The sequence below is a fragment of the Plasmodium coatneyi genome, chromosome 9 (genome assembly GCF_001680005.1).
Source record: "Plasmodium coatneyi strain Hackeri chromosome 9, complete sequence".
In the NCBI taxonomy this organism is placed as follows: domain Eukaryota; phylum Apicomplexa; class Aconoidasida; order Haemosporida; family Plasmodiidae; genus Plasmodium; species Plasmodium coatneyi.
The window spans coordinates 2,351,987-2,372,851 of record NC_033564.1 but is presented as its reverse complement, the minus strand read 5'-3'; the positions used below and the strand labels follow the sequence as shown (position 1 = coordinate 2,372,851).

Below are 20,865 nucleotides of genomic sequence, written 5' to 3'. Positions count from 1 at the left end.
AGCGAAATCACACGCAAACACTCTAAATGAACATAACTTGAATTACGCAAAAAAAAAAAAAAAAAACACATTAATTTCCCAGTTCTAATCATGCACATTTTAAAACAATTTTATTTCGAGTTTCTCTTATTTTCTGTTACCATGCTGAACATTTCTAAGCATATGTGTAGAAATTATTTTAAGCCATACGTCACTCCTTTGCACACAACATGGGCAATGATAAGAAACATATTCGCGCAGAATATCGTGCAAGCCCCAAGTGGGGAACACAGACATAAGTGCTGTAACTACTAACTGCCAGTTCGCAATGAGCCCTTACAATGCTAATCATAATTATGTCCGAAAAAATGTGCAAAAAATGTGTTTATCAAATGAAAGGCATAATCTCAGGGCTATCTCAAAAAAAAAAAAAAAAAAAAAAAACATAAAATAGCAAAATAGACCTGTACGTACAATAGTTGCTGAATTTGCCAATAATGAGAAAAATATAAAAAACAAAGTTGCGCATTTCTTTTAGTAAAAATATTTGCACAAATATATGCCCTTTCCCTAGATGTGAGGGAAAACGCTTAAGGTCGGAGCTAGAGAACGGTAAATGGTACAACAAAAAAAGGAGACACTCCCTTTAAACAACATAGAATAGGCTAATTTTACACCTCCACATGCTTCCTATTACCTAATTTGGAAAATGTCAAAATGGATATAATGAATGCGGCACTCCGTCCGCAAATCGGGACTATGAATAGTTAAGAGCATTTTTTTTTTTATCGCAACCTTGTACAAAAAATAAGTAATTTTTAATATCGAAAAAAATAACAAGCCTGCAAATTAGTGCAAAAAAAAAAAAAAAAAAAATTGAAGAAAAGCAGTCTAAATGCGAGTAGCACAGGTAAGAAATTGAAATAACAAGCCCAATAATGACCACTTAAACATTTCTGGATTTTGCCCAAGTCCAACGCCGCGATTATCTTCAGTCATGTCCAACAACTTGCAAAAATGTTCCATCTTAATGCAAGGAAAAAAGGGGGGATAGGGGTACCATTTAAGGTTTCTACTACCTGCACACATTTAATCAGCATTTGTTCTGCGCTTACTTCGAAATGGCGTAGTTAAAAGCGCAACACATAATTTAGCAGTTTGTCTTACCCTATATTTACACCCACTTATGGGACATTACACACAGTTTTTCCATCAGGTGACTGATTATTTTGCATTATGTGTTCATATACAAGAGTGCAAAGTTACATGTACGGATAAAGGTATGACAGAAAGGTATTTTTGGTGAAGCCGCTCTTCAAAGCATTCATTCGTAGGGCGAAATTGTAAATCCCTTTTTCACATCCTTCTCTTCTTTCCGAAAATTTGAACTGTGAAGTCCTACCCATTTTTGCTTTACGCTCCGTCATTTTTTTAAGGTACAAAAGGGGAGCATCAAAATGCGCGTAAATATTTTCCCAAAGTAACGACATTCGCACATTCAAAAGTTCCTTAATGCCAAACGGCAAATAATTCCCATCGAGTAAGAGAAAAACGACGTATGCAAATGGAAAAACCCTCTCCCATTTAAGTTCGGCATTTTGCCGTTTCGCAAACTTTTTGCGTCCTCCAAAAAAAAGGAAAATATGGAAACGAACAAATGAACACATACACGTACATAAAAATAATGTTCCTCAATTCATCTCGCACACGTAGGTGACATTTTTTTTTCTCTCTTTTTTTCTTTTTTCCTTTAATTTTACATTTTCCAAATGAATGGCAGGCCAATTGAGACGAAAATTACCTCTCCCTTCACACAAAAACGGGGGCACATTACAATGCAAAAGTGGACACTTATATAATGCCACACATATATGTATTTATGTGTACGCATAACTTCGCGACATCGTGAAGAGGTATTGTTCTTCTTCACGCAACAAACAAAATTTTCATTGGGGACAGCCCTGCTAAGGGGTACACACAAAAAAATCGATAAAAATAAAGCTAACGTGATAGAGGCAATACCTGCGCATATGCATTTGTGTTCCCCTCCCACATTCGCCAATTTTTACAAATCCTACAAGTAATATTCACAAATTTAGCCACAAAAGAAAAAGATAAAAAAAGGGTCAATCCAACACATCAGTAAAATGGAAAAAAGCATGTAGGAAAAAAAAAATAACAACCTATTTAGCATAAGTAGAAAATGCGCACACCCGCGATAAGAAAAAATACATATATACACATATATACTGCCACAGTTAAACGCCAATTTTTTTTGGAAAAAATGTGTGCGTAAATTTTCCGCAGATTGAAACAAGACATTATCAATTCTTTAAAGACATTAGTTAACACAAATTTGAAGAGCACCGTCTTCAACTGCGACAGTAAGAAGGAAATTACTGACAACCTTTCGAATCTCATAAAGGATCATTTAAAAAGTAAAAAAAAAAAAAAAAAGCAAATCGAATGAAAAAATAGCCAATATACACAACTCCCCCCCCAACACACCTTTCAATAAATGACACAACATCTACGCGCACTAACTACGCAGGCTTAACCTCAAACAAATATAAAATTGTCGTTGAAATTCTTCTTAACGAGAGCAAAGAACAAGGGATAAAGTAAATAAAGAAAGGCATAAAAAAAAAAAAAAACGTACATATCCGTTCACCATGTAGTAACACCCTTCTTATTTCCTCCGATACTGGACAGTACATGCCAATGTTGTGTTACCCAGTTAAGACTCAATAATATGCAGCACTCTATTTAAAACATATTCCTTCCCTTTTCTTTATCATTTTGTAACAGTGTTTCTACTAGGCTTTTTTTCGACAAACAGTCAGATTTCTTTTTTAAGGAAAGCATCAACACCGTAATGACTAAAAGAAAAAAAATGCAAACTCATGTCCATATGCTCACATATGTACATTTAGGCACACACAAGAAAATAAAACGTGTATCCTTCCTTCTGAGCTCTCCGCACATTTCAGCAAATGTGCCGTTTGCACCCAGTGAAGGGCGTTTTCCCCACATCTTACTCATGCCCTTTTGTATATTTTTATTTATAACACGTTGTAGGATACCTTTCACTGTTTTGTGGTGGTTTACTTAATTCATGTGTAAAGCACAATCAGAAATTTTAACCACAGAAGGAGAGTCAAGGACTTTCACGTGAACATGCTAAGTGAAGGGGCCACTACTACGTGAAGTCTATCTGAATAAGTCTTTTCTCCATTGCACTATGTGAACGCAGCAAAAGAGGTAACCCATTTTGTGCATATACGTATATGCATACCAAATGGATATGACATAATTTATCCAAAAAAAAAAAAAAGAAAAATTATGCTTTTTTAAAAGGCAGAAATTTTTTTTTTCCGTTACAACACTGAAATAGTTACGATAAAATGTTTTAAAAGAATGACGTAAAAAAAGTCTTCGCCTATAATTTCGATACACGACCTCGTATATACGTACATGAACACGCAAAGTATGCACATGTAGGCCCATCCTACAGGCCTTCACAAAATAAATAAGCTTTTCGCCTTTGTTCGTAAAGTATAAACTGCGAGCTCACTTACACACGAAATATTACGTGTAAAAAAAAATGCCATAAAAAAAAAGAGAAAAAAAACATATTATGAAAAAAATCAATCACAAAAAAAATAAAATAAATGCTGCATCGCGCTTCTCTGTTTAGCCTTCCCATACAGCAAAATTTTGTATGGTGTTTTTCTTCCCCCTCGAACAGTTCTAGCAGCACAAATGGAGTATTACATGTTTTCTCCATTTAACAGTACCCCTCTCGCATATAAACTTCTAATATTTGACCTATTCCGTGGCATTATGCACGAAAAAATAAATAAACCCTGTTATGCAAAACATTTATAAAAAATGCACCATTTATGTTTAAGGCATGTATGGGGAAAAATAAGCCCACACATTCGACCCTTAATTGATGTTCCGCATAAAACATATACGAGGCGGATAAAGCGTCAAACGTGCTTCTTCAATTTGTAGAAAATGCATGTCAAATGCATGTCGAAAGTGCAACAAAATTTTATAATATATTTTCGATTTTTAATTTTCACAATAAGAAAAGAAAACCGTTCGTTCACTAACTTTGCGTGCAACAGCAAGTTAAGCAACCTGATGCATTTTCTCTATCATTAAAAAAAGGATATAATCCACAAAAAAAAAAATATTAAAAAGATTATAAAAGTTCCCCGAATGGGTTAGTAAATATATAAGAACATATTTTGCACTACAGGGAAAGACATTATAAATGCAGCAGTTAAGCAATATGAAATGTGCACCAAGTTGCTAATTTCTCCTTTCCATTCATTTGGTGTCATTCACTCATTGACGTCAGAGATCTCACATGTGCAATAGGAAAAATTAAAAATTGCCATTATGCAAACACCCACTGCTTTGACAAGCCTACCATTTATACTTTTTTTTCTTTTTTTGGGGGTGGTGGAAGCGGTCATCACTTCAAAGGTGATTCACTCCACATGGCCTTCCATGTGAACCCCACAGCGTGGTTTCTCAACACGGTTAAACAGGTACATATAATGTGCGTTCATATGTGCATATGCAAATGTACACAATGGGCGCACATTCACGTCCCCACTTGCGCATACCCTGATTTCCTCACAACATGGTGCAGTTCATCAACAAAACTGCTAAGCATGCAAAACGTATAAAAAAGAAGAAACAATATTCTTTAACTCTGTTCAGGTGAGAGCAACAATGGAAAAGCTAATCACATATCCGCAAATAACGGGCGTTGCACGGAAACAGTTTAAGCTTTTTGAGTATTTATCAAGATGTTGCACAGATATAATCATAAGCTGAGCTGAAGGAACAGCACAGAGGAAAAATTAATTTGTGTATTTTTCTGCATGTAACATTATTCGCCCGGCCAGTACATATAAATGCATATTTATACATTTAAATATTTATATATAAATTTATATACATTTATATACGCGTAAATTCGTTTAAAAATATACACGCGAGAGCCCCAAGGGAGGGGAATTTAAAATGATCACAAACGACAACACACTCCAAAAAAAAAAAAAAATTATATATGAACAAATATATATAAACGCGCGTAAACGCAGTTACACATTTTTTTTCAAATAAATTTCTATACAAATACATAAACATACTTTTTCTTCTCATTGTTATAAAATTTTTCCAAAAGATGATGAATTATTTTATCTGCATTTTGACGGAAAAAATTTAGTGGTCTCATTTTTACATGCAACAAAACAAAATATATATATATTTTTTTTTTTTTATAGCTATTTGATAGATTAAACCTAAATATATTTTTTAGCAATTATCTTAGTGCACCTACATACTTTAATGCTTTATCCTTTTTATGATTTTTTTTTTTTTTTTTAAATAAAAAATGCATTCTTAACATTTTGGAAATGAGAAACTGAAAACGTACGACGAAAAAAATAAAGCAACAGGAAAAAGCTCTCGCATACCCGTAAATTAGTGGGAACATATTTTTGCTTCGAAACGACATACATTTGTACGCTCAAATATGTAAGGGAATGCTTAACCACATCCTAACTGTAACATAAATGCGTAAAATATACCGCAATACAAAGAACAAATACATGAACGAGTGAAAAAGGGTTTTTCTTTTTTTTTACTCCTTTTCATCATAGCGAAAGGGAATAAATGTATGTGTTTAAAAGTTGTGCATACATATAAGCATGAAAATACATATGTATGCAAAAACACACGCTTCCATGTATATGGAATGTCACCTGAATGAACAAGTTTATGTAAACGCAAATACAATTTAAATATGTAAACATATATTGTGTAAAATTAAAGCAAACGTTTATGTAGCATCTTCTTTTTTTTGCGCCACCTTCACACAAGTGTTTTTTAAGTTCAAACGGCATACTTCATTTGGTGTTAAAATTATTTTTCCCATGTAGTTCTACATACAAAATGTTATATTTCAAAAAAAAAAAAAAATAGCCAAATGTTGTGTATATGCCCATGTGTAAATATGCATGTGTATACACGATAATTTGCACAAGTGCTAGTGGTTATTTTGCAAATTTCTGCTTAGTTACATTTCCGTGCATTCCATTATGGTTATGCTTCCCCGTATTTATTTGCATTTACTCACATTTAATTAAATATTAACGAAAGAAAAACCGTTGTCGCGGTATCCTATGCACCACACACCGTTGCAGAACCTGCATCCCACAAAAATATTGTGGCGGAGGTGTAAAACGGTTGCATATTTGTTCATATTTCATTTTAAAAAAATTCCTGCGCGTTCGCTAATATTTTGTCGTCATTCCTCTTTATTTATATTTTCATTTCTTGCTGTTTCTTTGTACCATCCCCCGTTTTATTTCATCTTTTCCACACCCATAGTGAATCCCCTTTCAAAAAGAGGGCACCTTTCAGATCGCGAAACGATACACCCTTTTTGCATGAGTAATTTCCTAACAACGATCACAACACATAGGCGTCGCCACACTAGCCGCATGATTGTGAGAGAAAATTTAAGGAAAACGAAAAGAAAAAAAAAAAGAAGAAGCCAAACATCCTACGTGCACACGTTCGAAGGATAATAATTAAACTCACGCAGTTCCTTCACGTTCCGCAAATGCATATCTACACATAAACACACGCACCTCCACGTATACACATTAATACCTACACATGCCTCAGCTAACAAAACAAACAACTTGTATAAAATGAACAAGCCACCACCAGCCCTAGGAACACGCATTCATTTTTTAACTTACCCATGTTTCATCCCATTCATATATATGAGAACAAATCGTGTAATGTGCTTTGCAACAGAGATAGACACCCCTATACCAGCTGCAGGTTTTATAGGTACACCTAATATGCACTTCCCATCGATTCAGCATTTATAAGTATATCTACACATACGCACAAGGGGGATATATATGTGCCCCCGTGAAAGCTCTCTGAACAGGAGAAATGTTTGCGTAACCATCGCAGCATATTACAACACAGTGACATGTACCCCCCCTGCACAAATGCCTTCCATCTGCGGATATATCCATATATCCGTATACATTAATCTTGCACATTTGTGCAAGACCCACTTATTCAGTCCTCCCTCTCTCCCCCTTCTTTTTTTTTTTTTTAAGTAAAAAATGAGAAAAGGGAAACCGAGGCACGTGCCAATGTTTCTACGAGGGGAAAATAAAAATATATTTTTTGCATTTTTTTCATATTTTATGTCAAAAAATGAGTTGGATATCATCTTTGAGCATTACGATATCGGATTAATTGTTCTCACCAAAATTCACAACATCAGAAAAAAATATGAAGATGAAAAAAATAGCGTGCAGGAGGACGACAATAATCTGGACAAAGAAGATGAAGAGTCGTTTGAAAAAAAAGTCAGGGCCTTCTTCCTGAACTATAACATGGACCCTCCACATGGCCAAAATGAGAACACAGAAAATGGGAACAATAATTGCCATAAAAAGGGTGGAATGGATGTCATAAATGACCAAACGGATGGGGAGAACTACAACAAATCAGACGTTAGGGAGAGTAATTCCTTTCCATCCATTGGAAAGACGGAGGGAACAAAACGCGAAGGAGATAATAACCAGTTTCATAACAAGCTTCATACTGTAGAGGAAGGAGCTCCTCAAAAAGTTGACCACAGGGATAACCACAGCGTTGTGCAGGATGACCCCCAAAACGCAGATACTAATCGAACTGCACAGACCAATCCCCACGAAATAACTTGCAACCAAGTTACAAACAAAAGTACGTTAAAATCAGAAGGAACAACTGACCATGATGAAATGTGTCGAAAAAAATTAAAATTAAAGGTGGAAGAATGCCATGGTGAAAACGAGGAAAGAGTAACTGAGCACCCGGAACAGGGAGATAACAGCAGCACTAGCGGTCACAACACATTGAGCTCAAATGAGAATCCTTCCCTTAAGCTGAAAAATTTAAATGGTCAGATCCACAACCTGAGAGAAACAAAAAAAAGAAATGCACAAGAAATAGGAAAGCTTATCAAAATAGAGGCAATTGGTGAAGAGAATGGTAAGGGCCAAATGAGGACAGGTTATATGTGCCAGAATATACACGTGCAGAAGCGCCTACAGAAGGAAAAACAAACACAAGGATCTAAAAACGGAGAGAAGAGAAAGGAAAACAAAGGGGGGAAACAACATATGTCGGTAGAAGTGAAAAGGGAAATTGTGCGAAATGAAGCGATCGTGGGTGGACGTAGCAAATATGGTGAGATCCCAAACGGGGAGAAACCAAATGACGCAAGCAAGCATCACACGAACGAAACGATAAAACCCAACAGAGAGACGAATGACACAATTTTCCCCGAACGAAAGAAAAACGAAACTTACAAAAAATTCAGCAAAAGAATCAACAGAAAAAAAATAAACGATTTTGTAGACTACTCAGACGAGCACTGCTTTTACATCACGGATCTGTGCAAAAAGGGAACCATGCTAACGCTCAAGATGAACCAATTAACCAACCAACATAGATATAAATATAAATTTCCCTTTTACCCGAAATTTACAAACCAGCTAATCACCAACCAATACGTCCCATTTAGTAGGGAAGTACAACCTTTAAACAAGATGCGTATGAACCTTAAGTTATTTAAGCACCTAAATGGAAACCCTCTCACTACAGACACCCTCAATCAATTAGGTCATCCACAGAATAGTGCAGAAAAAAGATCATCCAATTTATGTGACCCATTTAACGAATACGACATTTTACAAAGCTTCTACAAAGTAGACGAAAACCACATATCCAACCATACATACACCCTCGATAATGTCGAAAGTGTAGTTCATAATACGTGCAACTGTTGTTCCTTCAAGAATTTACAAAATGCTATTTGCGACTTGAACGAGGTGGACATACCAACTAGCGGGAGAAATGCAGGCAACCAAGGAGGGACACGTGTTCTCAGCTTTAACATCATGAAAAGGGATAACGAGAAAGGTGTTGTCGAAAAGGACGAAGGATGCAGAGGGGACGCACCCGCCAAGGGAAGCCATGACCAGCGTGCTGCAACCAATGGAAGAAGCGATTCATGTAAAAAATTAAGAAACGACCAGCACGATTTCCAAAATAAAATCCAACAGCAAGTTGGGGGGAATAACGCAAAAGCAACAGAACAGTTCAGCCCAATGAACCATTTAACCGACCTCCTAAAGCGCGAACCGACATTATCCACAACTGATGGTCACCACAAAATGTACAACGAGGGAGATTGTATTTCATGCTCCATTAATCCCAATGATGTGGCAACCCCTAACCACAGGAATGAGCATTTCTTTAATGTAAACACCCACTTGGAAGACAACAACCCAAGCAGTAACAGCTATCCAAATGGTACATACTCAGCATACCCACAATACCCAGCGTACCCACAGTACTCACCTTTCCCTTACAACTCAAATTTTCAAGGAAACCCCATGATAAGCAGTCACCTTAGTAATAACCACGTGGAGAATTATTTCACCAACACAGATGGCACAAATTGTAGGATTATAAATATGAGTTTCAACCCAAATGGAAGTATCCCAACAAATGTCCAGAACAACCCTGTGATGAAAACCCCCCATAATAGTATGTACCCCATGAGTAGTAACAGTTATATCCTTAACAGAAGTAGCATAAGTTTATTCTCCGATGGGAACATCCTCACGGATAATCCCCTTCCAAATTGTAATGTAAATCTGAACTGCTTCAAAAATGACTTATTCAATGCAAGAAAAAGTTTCTCCCATAATAATTATTACCACCATTTAAATCCATACTACATTTTCAAGTATAATAATCATCCCGGCATGACCATGCACAATTATTACAACAATGACTACGCCAGAATGAACAACCGAAGTAGTAGTTACACTAACGGAAGGATTGCCAACAGGGCCCTGCCCTTCGCAGATAGGGAATACATAAACATGCTTTCAAAAAATTACACGAAAAGGAGTTTCCATTATAGGAATAACTCCAACCAAGACAGATCATCGCGCATATGTAACCACAACTTCGCTCCTTCCATGTGTAACCAGAACGACCATTTAAACCACCAGACAAACAGCAGAAATGGTCTGTTCCATATGAATCAGTACAATAGCAGTCACATTGGAAGCACTCCCCATGGAGACAAAAAGGAAGGTAACGCTCATAATCCATCAGGAACAAACCGTAACCAACTACTGAGCGCATCATACAACGATAACGTGAATCCATTTGGCGCATCAATACCTGGGGAGTGTTTCCACAACACCAGTCCAATCAACTTACAGAACCAATCTACCCTTCCTGCGAACATTTTAATGAACGTGCAAAGTGCACATGGAGAACAAGTGAAAAAAATGCAATCACTCATAACCGATACGTCAATTAGCCAGATTTGCTCATTTAAAGATGGAATACCAACGCTGGATGGAGAGGCAAGCCTCCAAAACGTCGCCCTGCATCATCTTAGCGATGAATTACCCGTTGGAAATGAGAACGGCGATGCAACAGGAGATTCCCCCAAAACAGTTAAACATGAAATAGAAGACACACACGAAGACGCAGAAATATCGAACCCAGATCACCACGTCGAAGGTAAGCATATGATTACGCAAGGAGAAAGCCCCAATAATAACGAGGAAGCGCATCAGCAGGAAGGCCCAAATTATGCATTAACAAATACGTCTCACAGGGTAGAAAACAAAGAGTCAGGAATTGCGGGGGATATAATCAGTATAGGGGAAGTCCGAGCAGATTCCCCCCAAGACAATAAAACAATGAGAACGTATAGCAACACGACAAACATGGCAAAACAGGAGAAGGTGGATTTGCACTGGATGGCCTTGAGCGAAGTGAGTACACAGGGAGCCGAATTAGAGGGCACGCCCAACCAGATCTATCACCTTGACAGTGAGCAGCAACAGAAACAGCAATCGGAACAAGGGAACCTTCCCCACGTGGAGGACCCACACTTTTCGGCGAACGCGCAACACGAACATCTCAACGGAAAGGATAATATCCTTCCGTCCACATTGAACCAGGGGGACAGCCCACAGTCGGAAGGTCCCATTATCCAGCTCAACACGCACGAGCAAAACGACGCAGGGAATGAAAAGAAGGCACACAGAAGGAATAGCGAAATAATTATGTGCCCGCCCCCGTGCCATGTGAATTACCTCCCCCATCCGATAAAAAGCGAACCTATTTTTCATGTCCAAAATGTGTATAATCAAGTGAGAGAAGAAAATAAGGATGCGTTAAATTATCATGTTAGGAGAAATAATTACACAGATCATCTGAACAGGATGGACGAGGTTCTCCTTGAAAGTAACGCAGAAAGTATAATTGCCCACACGAATGAACAAAGAAGCGACACCAACTATGCTCTAAACCAGGTGAATTATTTCCCCTTGCAAAATGGGTACAATAATAAGGAAGATAAATACAGAACAGTTAAAGAGATTAATAAAGTGCTCGTTCAGAATAGTGAAAATTACGTCTTAACAAAGCAAGAAATTTATAGGAATGCCACTCATAACACTGCACACTTGCAACCACATGGTATGAATGACTTTACACCTTCGATGGAAAATGGTGAACTGGTGCAATGTATGATGGAGAGAAATGTGAATATGGACATCATACGGGACGAGCTGAACAACAGTGCCGGTAGTACCTTCAACGGTAGCCTCGGCAAAGGCATTCCCGTCAATACGGTAAACAACATGAACGTCTACACCAACAGCACCGTAGACAAAGGGATAAGCAGAAGTGAATTCCCAGCTGAAAATTTAAACTACCAACAAAGCAACAACGTATTTGCGAACAACTATTTGGGGGATTCCCATTTTAACACGCCACAACAGTTGCAGTATTACACACAGAATCATATGATGCCCACTAACTTTCCACATCTGAATGCTTATTATGTGCAAAATAAAATTCCTCCCTTAGAGAATAAAGATCATTTTGAACCTAGCAACGTAGGACCAGTGCAGCATACTCAACAGAATAATTACGACAGTAGGATTAACACCAATGTAGAAGATCTAAGCACTGTCGATCCATGTCACATGGTGGAAACGCAAAACTATCTCCATCATACTTATATGCCCTACGATTCTACCTACTACAATGGAGAGATTAACCAAAATTCCTCCTTCTATGGTGGCAATGTAGAAAACATGAACCCATTTAACGATGATCACCTAAATGTTTCATACAACAACTGTTACTTAACCCGGTACAACACGAATAATCATTACGACAACACAAATGAAAGAAACATGTATGAGCAAGGCCTTCTTAACCAATTTAAAAGTATCCATGGGGAAAACCACTTCCCCTTTTACAACCCATTAAGTGCGTATGCAGAGGGGACTGTAACCAAACAGAGGAACGACTTCAACCAGAACGATGAAGCGAAAATTGATGAAGCAAATAACAACGCTAGTGCAGCAAGCAGTATCCGAAACGGAAACAACATCACCAATAGCAGCAACAACAGCAACAATAATGAAGGCGGCACGATCATCCAAACACACAGCTTCTTCAACCGTGAGACAAACAACCTATATAGCCAAGCCAACATGGAAACCACACAAAATCTGAACGAAAACAACCCAGCATATTCGCACCCCCCAGGAAGTGGCACCCTTAACAAAATAAATGAAAAATATCAGCCATCAGAGATAGACACAAGTAACAATCTACATGGCAACATACAAAGCGACATTACTAAAAACAGTTCCCTATGCGATTTCTTGCAGAGCGAAAATAATAATCAGTACGAAATGATTGCCCGTTTAGCACCTAGACAATCACCCAACTGTTACGTTAATGCTACCAATGCCACTGCTAATGTGTTCAATGTACAAACGACGGACCACATAACAAATGTCCTTTCCAACAACGTAGAACAGGTCAAATGGGACCACTTCCTAGATCACACCAATCCTACCTACCATGATCCCACCGGGTACAATTTTCATCAAACATGTAGTGGCCAAAATGGTGTCCAAAGTAGAATCCATATGCAAAATATACCACCTTATAACAATTTGGCTAGCTTAAATGACACCCTCCAAAGCAGTCTCACCAACGGGATGACCAACCAAAACAACAACAACAGTTGTTACAGAAATGACGTGACCAACTACAACCAGTGTAGTACTTTTAAAAGAATACCTGTAACCAATTTGAGCTTAGCAAAAATGCAAAATGGAAATATAGAAAAAGAAAGCTTCCCCAGGGATGCTCTCCCTTTTAGTAACGCCACGAATGGCTACAGAAGTGATGATAATAGAACGGATAAACGGTTAAACCAGTTGTTCGGTGACCAAACGAGTGAAGATACCCTTGCCATCGTAAAACAGGAAAATGAGTTTTCCACCGATAGAGGTAGAAATGGAGATGAACTAAATGACGCACATCTGTGTGGCCCCCCCAACAGCGCAGGTACGTACGTTCCACAAAATAACCACCTCCAACAGATCATAAGCCATTTCAACCCATACAATAACAGCTACAATGTTATGCACCCCGTAAACTATCACCCTAATTTCATCAATGGAAAAAATTACCATCCTTATTTTGCTCCTCACAATTTTAACCTAATCAACGGCCATGAGGAAAACAATGCCGCTCATTCTAAGAACACATTTTTGTGCATAAACGAAGGACCCACGTCTGAACAAGCCAACAGTACCATTACGTACGACGTGACTAACGATATGAACCCACCCGTAAACACTGCACAAAAAAGCAATTACAACACTAACTGTTATAATCTACATAATGGGGTGGAAGTAAAAAAGGAAGTATTCTCACACGATTTAGAACACACCAAACATTTGGATAGCTTCCAAAATGGGTACCATCTAACATTTGACCCAAATGGGGATAAAAGAAACATCCCACTGAACAACAACCAAGACGTAAATTCTCTCAACCTTCGTATGCTAAACTCGTGTCATAACATATGCAGTGCCACAACAAATGACCTCCCAAATTACAAACACCAACCGTGTAATAATATAAACAACGTAAATGCGTTCGGCAACAATTTTATGAATGCCTTCAGGTTAGATAAGACGTGCAAACTTAGAGACAATCAACACGGCATGCCAAATTTGACAAAGCAGAAAGGGAAAACTGGAACACTGTCAAATTATCCACTCAACGGAGGGAACAACGACATAGAGGGGAATAACCCAACTGACGCAACATGTATGAACGATGTGAACAAATTCATCACGCCGAATGAGGAGAGGACGGAATATGTAAATTCCCTTCTGCCCTTCACAAATAGGAGTAACAACCCAAACGGCATCGACAAGTTAAGCTCCTTTTTTGGTAACACCATTGCCAGTGGGAACTGCCTGAATAATCAGAACCGCTTTTTGCAGCAGCAAAGTACCTTGTGCAACATTTTAGGAAATGGAGGAAGTCAACAAATGCTCTGCGGAGAATTTGTTAATCACCATCCGATGAGCCTCAATTGCCTGAGCAGTAATAATTATAATACCTACATGTATTTGTTCTATTTATATAAACAAATGGAGAACAGAAATTACAGCAACAGTATAAGTGTAGCAGGTGGCACGAACGGTGGATGCGAGAAGCACGCTAATGAGGGACCCCGAAACAGTCAGAAAATACACACCCAACAAAATACTAACCAGGACAGCATAAACCATTACAGAGAAACAGAAAACTCTGTTAACAACAACCCCTTGTATGTAGGCTCAGACAGAAATGTGAGCAACGAAATAAACAGGTACATCGAAAATTATCAAAACCAACTAAACTGCATTAACAGCACTAAGGATAACTTGCTCAATTGTAATGTCTATAACGTAGGTGTTCTTTATAAAAATGATCCACAAATTTATTCACCAAATTACCCTTTACATTTCTCAAACTCCAACACGCTAAGTAGCACCCCCCAAAGTAGTAACCCCTTAGGTAGCAATCCGCTTTGCCTAAATGTATTAAACAGTGCTCACCCGTCCCAGCATAGTAATTATAGTACGCACCATTTGACTGAACAGAATAAGCTCCTATTAAATGACAACAGTAAAAACCACGTAGGTAGCAACATTAACTACCCTTCTAACCAATGGAACAACATCCTCCACAGAGACGGTAGAACCCAAAATGGTGACATCCCCCTCCACATTCCGCTGATAAATTATTACAATCTGCAGTTGCTACTCAGCTACCTGAGGGAAAGACAGATCTACAATTCGATGAACCAAGACGCTACGCAGGCTACCTTTCATATGAGCGGAAAAAAGGACCATGGCGATAATGTGACTGCCAGAATGAACAGCATCGCGAACAACAACTGGAACGACTATAACAGTAAGAACAGAGGTTATGGCAAAAGCACCCTCAAGGACGATTTTATGGATGCTGAGAAGGATTGTGGAAAAACGAATGCCAAAGGGGGAATCGTCAAAAAAATGAGGAAGCACGGCTATTCTATATCCTCCGTAGGGTTCAGTAACAGAAGCAAGAGGTAAGTACAAGACGCCCTTTCCTTACCAACTCACATGTGCAGGTGTATGCATTATGTGTATATGTTCATCCACATACCAAGCACCACCACATCGCGCTAACCCTTTTACGTGGGAACACACCCCTAACACACAACCTTCACCCCCCGCAGGTGGACCATTTGCCCCTCTTACATCTGCTGCAACAGCGCCCTCTGCAGATTCAAGCTCACGTGCAATTTCAAGTTTTTGCAATTCAACCAGAATTACAATACGTTTAACACTCCATGTGCTGTATTCAACTGCTACAAAAATATTATGAACAAACATAATTACTTTACCTCCACGTTGTGTCCACAACAAACTTACCTATCCAAGCATTCAGCACAGGTACGCACTGACATGTTTTTCGCGATAGTTACGTAGCAACGTGCTCACATTAGTGCACACATACATATGTGCATTTTTATATACTTACATATGCACAACTATTTTATATCCCTGTCCCCCCCCTGCAGGAGCATGAAACGATTTTCAACGTGTACTGGCACCTGCTCAACAAGGAAAAGTATCAGTACATACAAAATATTATCCTCTTCCTGGATAGCAATTTATACACGAGAGCCGTGTGGTTACTAAAAAAGGGTTACAGTATGGACGACTTCCAAGTCCAGAAGGCGGAAAGAAAATTGATAAAGTTGATGCTGCTAGTTTTCAAATTTACCCATGACTACAAAAATGACACTGATAAATATGAGCATATAAAGTCCTTCCTCTATTCCCTCAAAAGCAGCCATATCAATTTTGAGCTCATGAATCGCTTCCTCTTCTACTGAGCGCGTTACCGGATATACGCCCCCACGCATGCACACGCATAAATGTATGTCCATGTCTACCTGTGCATGTCTGTATATCCATGCCTATCTATGTTTATGCCTATTTGTGTGCACGCCCCCTTTTTACAAATTTGTACACTAGACATGTGCATCCCCCAAACAGCAACCACTACATCATCACTACCCTCAAAATATATGTACATATCCTCGCGTATTTGCATATTTACAAAGAACCATCCCATGCTTAAACAATGTATGTGCATTTGTGAGAAGTGCACTACGCAAAAGCGTACCCCCCCTCCTCACGCTAGTATTTTTTTTCTGCAAAATCACCCAACATTACGTTTGACAATGCTAAAAGACATAATTATTAAGCCTTTAAAATTTAGTAGACACTTCAATTACAGATTAGGAGACGCCAACTTTACTCATGCTGCTCTTCCCCAAAGGGGAATCCTTTTTTTGTGTTGATTTATTAACACGCAGAACAGGCCAAGAAAAAAGGGGAACAATTCAATAAAGTAACAATTTTGTCCTTCTTTTCAATCTTAATTTTCTCTTTTCGCATAAACGGCTTCCTTCCTTCTGGGGGATGTCACTCAAGTTAAGCATTGATGGGTGTAAAACATACAACGCACAAAGTCAACCACAAACGAATTAAAACGACGCTTCTTAAAGGTTGAAAGGAACACAAAAAAAAAATGAGCAGCTTTCAATGCCGCCGTCTATACTGCTATCTGCACCGCATCGACGCTTAAACGCGCGCCTTCAATTTCACTTAATCAACAAAAAGGTGGCAACAAAAAACTGCAGCAAGCAAATAGGGAAGAAGCAAATCAGCATCCTGTTCTTTTTTATAAACTTCCCCAAAATGAGGATGCAATCTGGTAAAAAAAAAAAAAAAAAAAAAAAAAAAATATATATATATATGTGCATATATGTAAATATGTGTACAAAATAAAAAAAACACATTTACAGTTCCGACGCGTATGCATCACCGCAATCTGCTAATCTCACGAAACTGCCGCATTGCTTCCCCAGTTCACTACTCATATGCGCGATGCTTACTGTACGTGGACCAGACGATCGACCAAAGGGAAAATAAAAGCCGCAGCATTTGACAAGGCACGAGCAAATTTATGAGGGAGGAAAACACCAGCGGAAATTGGGCATAGCTAATGATGCACAAGAGCTGAAAAAAGTGTCTAAATTGGTGATGAAAAGGGAAATACGCATATGTGTCTACCCGTAATGATGAATGTAAGCACGTTCCCAAGTAGGATGCGCTCCTTTAAACATGCCCCACAGTGGGCACAGTCGAGGCAACTGATCTTAATGGTGAGAGAAGACTATGCGCCCCTTACATATTTGTGTGCAGCAGGGATAAATTGAGGGAAACCAAAATATGTCCAACGATGAAGGAAAAAAAGAAATATGCAAAGGTGTTCTTCTTGTCGGATACTTCCTTATCTAAAAATATTATTCTTTGGTGGGGAATAACAGGGGTTGGCAGAGTGAATGCATGTACGGACATATGCTATTATGCGCATGGTGCTGAAAAGACCCACATGGCCCGCCGTGTCACTTGGGACATTGCCAACAATCGTGGAACCGTCACCAAAAATTACATGGACAGTGTTATGTAGACAATAAAGGATCCCCATAAATCCCCTAAATGAAAGGAATTAAAAAAAATAAAATATGAATAATAAAATTATACACGAAGATTCTCAAATGTGATATAAATGGACATAAAAAAAAAATGCACAAATGTACTTCTCTCCAACACCTTTCTCTCACTAATTTTCCAAATAAGAATTACATTTCTTTACGGTGTTATCGTCATCGTACTGGTGAAAGCAGATGTGCAATATCTTCTTGTAGATACTTTTCGCGTCTCGTATCTGCGTTTCGATTGCAACGGTGAAGCAGGGAAAAATAAAAAAATTTTACACACATATACCTATATTAGCAACACGGCAGAACGTCAGATGGCTCCTTGCTACAAAATGAAGAAGCAAAGTTATATCGCCCTTTTGACAAACTGGGGCGATACCCCCCCATCGCTTCTTCGCATACATACACATGTATATATGCACATATACACACTGAGCGCCTAATTTGCTGGCAGCAAATTGGATAGCTTCCCATTTTTTATTTTTCAAACCACTGTGTCCTTAACAGGCTCATCCATCGTGAACTCATAATTCGTAAAATGTGGAACTATAAAAAGAAAATGTACGTGTTACCACGGAGATATGTCATCTGAGAAAAACTATATCGAAGGGGGAAGAGCTTTTCAGGACGACCTGATGGTTACCTGTTGCCACCATGTTGAACAACTTTCTTGTTATGATCACTTGTCAAGATTCGATTGTGAGCTGCACGTGTCTGTGTCTATTATTTTCTCTCAGCTGAAAACGTGTCCTGGTCGAACGCACTTTCCTTTACGTGTTCGATATGGTTCTATGCATACACTTTAAGATACACATGCGTACGTGTTTCTTTCTTTTTTTTTAAAATGTTAAGGGCGCACAGCAAGTGAATTCCCTCTGGGTTAAACCAACTCCATTCGCACTGTTTCGCTGCTTCTTTTTACACTTCAACTGTTCATTCCTTTTCATCGTTTTTTTTTTTCTTTTTTATTAGAAGTTTCATCCCTTTGTGCATATTTCCGCGTTTTGTAATTTTAAGTAAACATTTTTTTGTGTTATATGAGGGTTTAGGGTTACTTAAAATTGACACTTATTTCGCTCTCCCTCTTTCACCAGCTTTTTTTTTTTTTTTTTTCCTTGTTCGCTTTGTCAGTTTAATCTTGCCTTATTTTGTTTAATTTTCCCCTAATGCATGTGTTATAACATGCCATTCCTGTCATTTTTAAGTTAGCGCTTCATTTTTTTTTCAAGAATGGGACTGGCGCGCATACAAATGTATAAGTACATATATGTATGCATTATACAGAAGGATATCTTTCCTTTTTTTTAAATCGGTTAAAGACTCTAGCGGGAACGGGAACTACTGGAAATAAAAACGTTAAGGAGAATTCCCATTTTAGCTTTCACCAAATGTGCACAATTTTCAGACATTTCCTTTTTTTTCCGTTCAAATCTTTCCAATGAAAAGGAGTAATTTTTTTTTTTTTTTTCTTGCCCATTTAACTTAAGTGCATTTAAAAAAAAAAAGAATCATATGACGATTGTATGCATGTAGACATATGCTACCTATGCAGGAAGGGAATTCCCTCCTTATTGACAACGCACATATCACCATGTTGCCGCTGAACTGGCGTCTAAACGGCCTATGTGCTATGTGACAAGCGAGTGTCCCTTGTGTCTGCGGAACGATCCGCATGTCCTTACATAAGTGTAACACATGTGCACATGCCCGCGAGCCATTTTCTCCCCCCAATAAAACAACCTAAGATTAAAAAAAAAAAAAAAATGCAAATAAATAGGTGCATTGCTTTGCCATAAATGACATGTTGGTCGAATGAGGAATCTGGATACCTTAAGGACACAAATTGAAAAGCCATTCAAATAGGTGTAATGAAATTTCAACATTTTAAGTCCCTAAATGTTCCACCTTTTTAGCACCTCCCACACATCTACATTTCTATGGCGCCACCCTGCATTATCATAACTAGCTCATACGGTGATGCAAAAATCGGAGCACTATCAATGACGTGTTATCCAACCCTTCAAAGAAAATAATGCAATGCTATTTCTGCGAAACTGTTTTGCGTAATTGTAGGAAAATAAAAAAAATAAAAAAAATAAAAAAATAAAAAAAAAAGTTAGTCCTTTCACCTAACGGTGCACTAACAAAAACGGAAGGGGTGAAAAAAGGATCATAAGGAGCACGTTTGATCCGCTGGAAAGGTATTTTGTCAGAGGGTAGTCTGGAAAAAAGGACACACAAATGTAGGTATATAAATGTGTGTACATTTACCTACACATTTACGTACTCTTGTTTCCACACCTCTGCAGCGGCATGAGCGTGCCAACATGATGGTGCGGGAACAGCTGAGCACAGCCCCGTGGGCATACCTCTGCCCAGGTGGAAACTACCAAAATGCACACCCACCTTATTTTCCAAAAAGGCGCTACACTGGATTGATCCCTTTATGGGGAAAAGGTACCTAACCGCACACTGAGCATTTAGAGCCTCCTCATTCTTTACACTTTTCTTGGTGTATGTACACCTAGCTTAAGTGTGCACATGGTAGTCTAGCGAACACAGCAGGGTGTTTTAAAAATGTGCAAAGGCGACTGTTTATTTTTTCAAACCATGCTATGGGATGCTACAAAGCGGTACGATAGGTTACACTGTTTTATGTTACGTTATGCCATACTATGCCAAGCTATGTTAGTTTTTTTTTTTTTTTAGAAAGTTTAGATTTTTAAGTTTCCCATTCCTTTTGAATGACAGAAGACCGTACTAATTCCTCTACCTTTCCGTTTTTCTATTTTATTTTTTTCCGCCCTCGTGTAATAAACTGT

The 20,865-nt window shown here is 38.3% G+C and overlaps 3 protein-coding genes across 3 annotated transcripts; 2 read left to right on the top strand and 1 right to left on the bottom strand.

Moving 5' to 3' along the window:
* Positions 1 to 2,126: 2,126 nt before the first annotated feature.
* On the top strand, positions 2,127 to 3,390 carry PCOAH_00028050 (Uncharacterized protein; the record flags this gene model as incomplete). The annotated part of the gene is made up of 5 exons (XM_020059610.1): positions 2,127 to 2,140; positions 2,287 to 2,417; positions 2,531 to 2,600; positions 2,788 to 2,851; positions 3,058 to 3,390. The coding sequence occupies 5 exons, from the start codon at positions 2,127 to 2,129 to the stop codon at positions 3,100 to 3,102; spliced, it is 324 nt and encodes a 107-aa protein (XP_019914713.1).
* Positions 3,391 to 7,181: 3,791 nt separating this feature from the next.
* Positions 7,182 to 16,366, top strand: PCOAH_00028040 (Uncharacterized protein; the record flags this gene model as incomplete). Its single annotated transcript, XM_020059609.1, has 3 exons — positions 7,182 to 15,553; positions 15,704 to 15,920; positions 16,049 to 16,366. The coding sequence occupies 3 exons, from the start codon at positions 7,182 to 7,184 to the stop codon at positions 16,364 to 16,366; spliced, it is 8,907 nt and encodes a 2,968-aa protein (XP_019915060.1).
* Positions 16,367 to 17,140: 774 nt separating this feature from the next.
* On the bottom strand, positions 17,141 to 18,699 carry PCOAH_00028030 (Protein YIPF; the record flags this gene model as incomplete). The annotated part of the gene is made up of 7 exons (XM_020059608.1): positions 17,141 to 17,250; positions 17,435 to 17,571; positions 17,731 to 17,850; positions 17,995 to 18,037; positions 18,189 to 18,270; positions 18,534 to 18,589; positions 18,687 to 18,699. 7 exons carry the CDS (start codon positions 18,697 to 18,699, stop codon positions 17,141 to 17,143), a joined length of 561 nt encoding a protein of 186 aa, XP_019914867.1.
* Between the last annotated feature and the right edge of the window lie 2,166 nt (positions 18,700 to 20,865).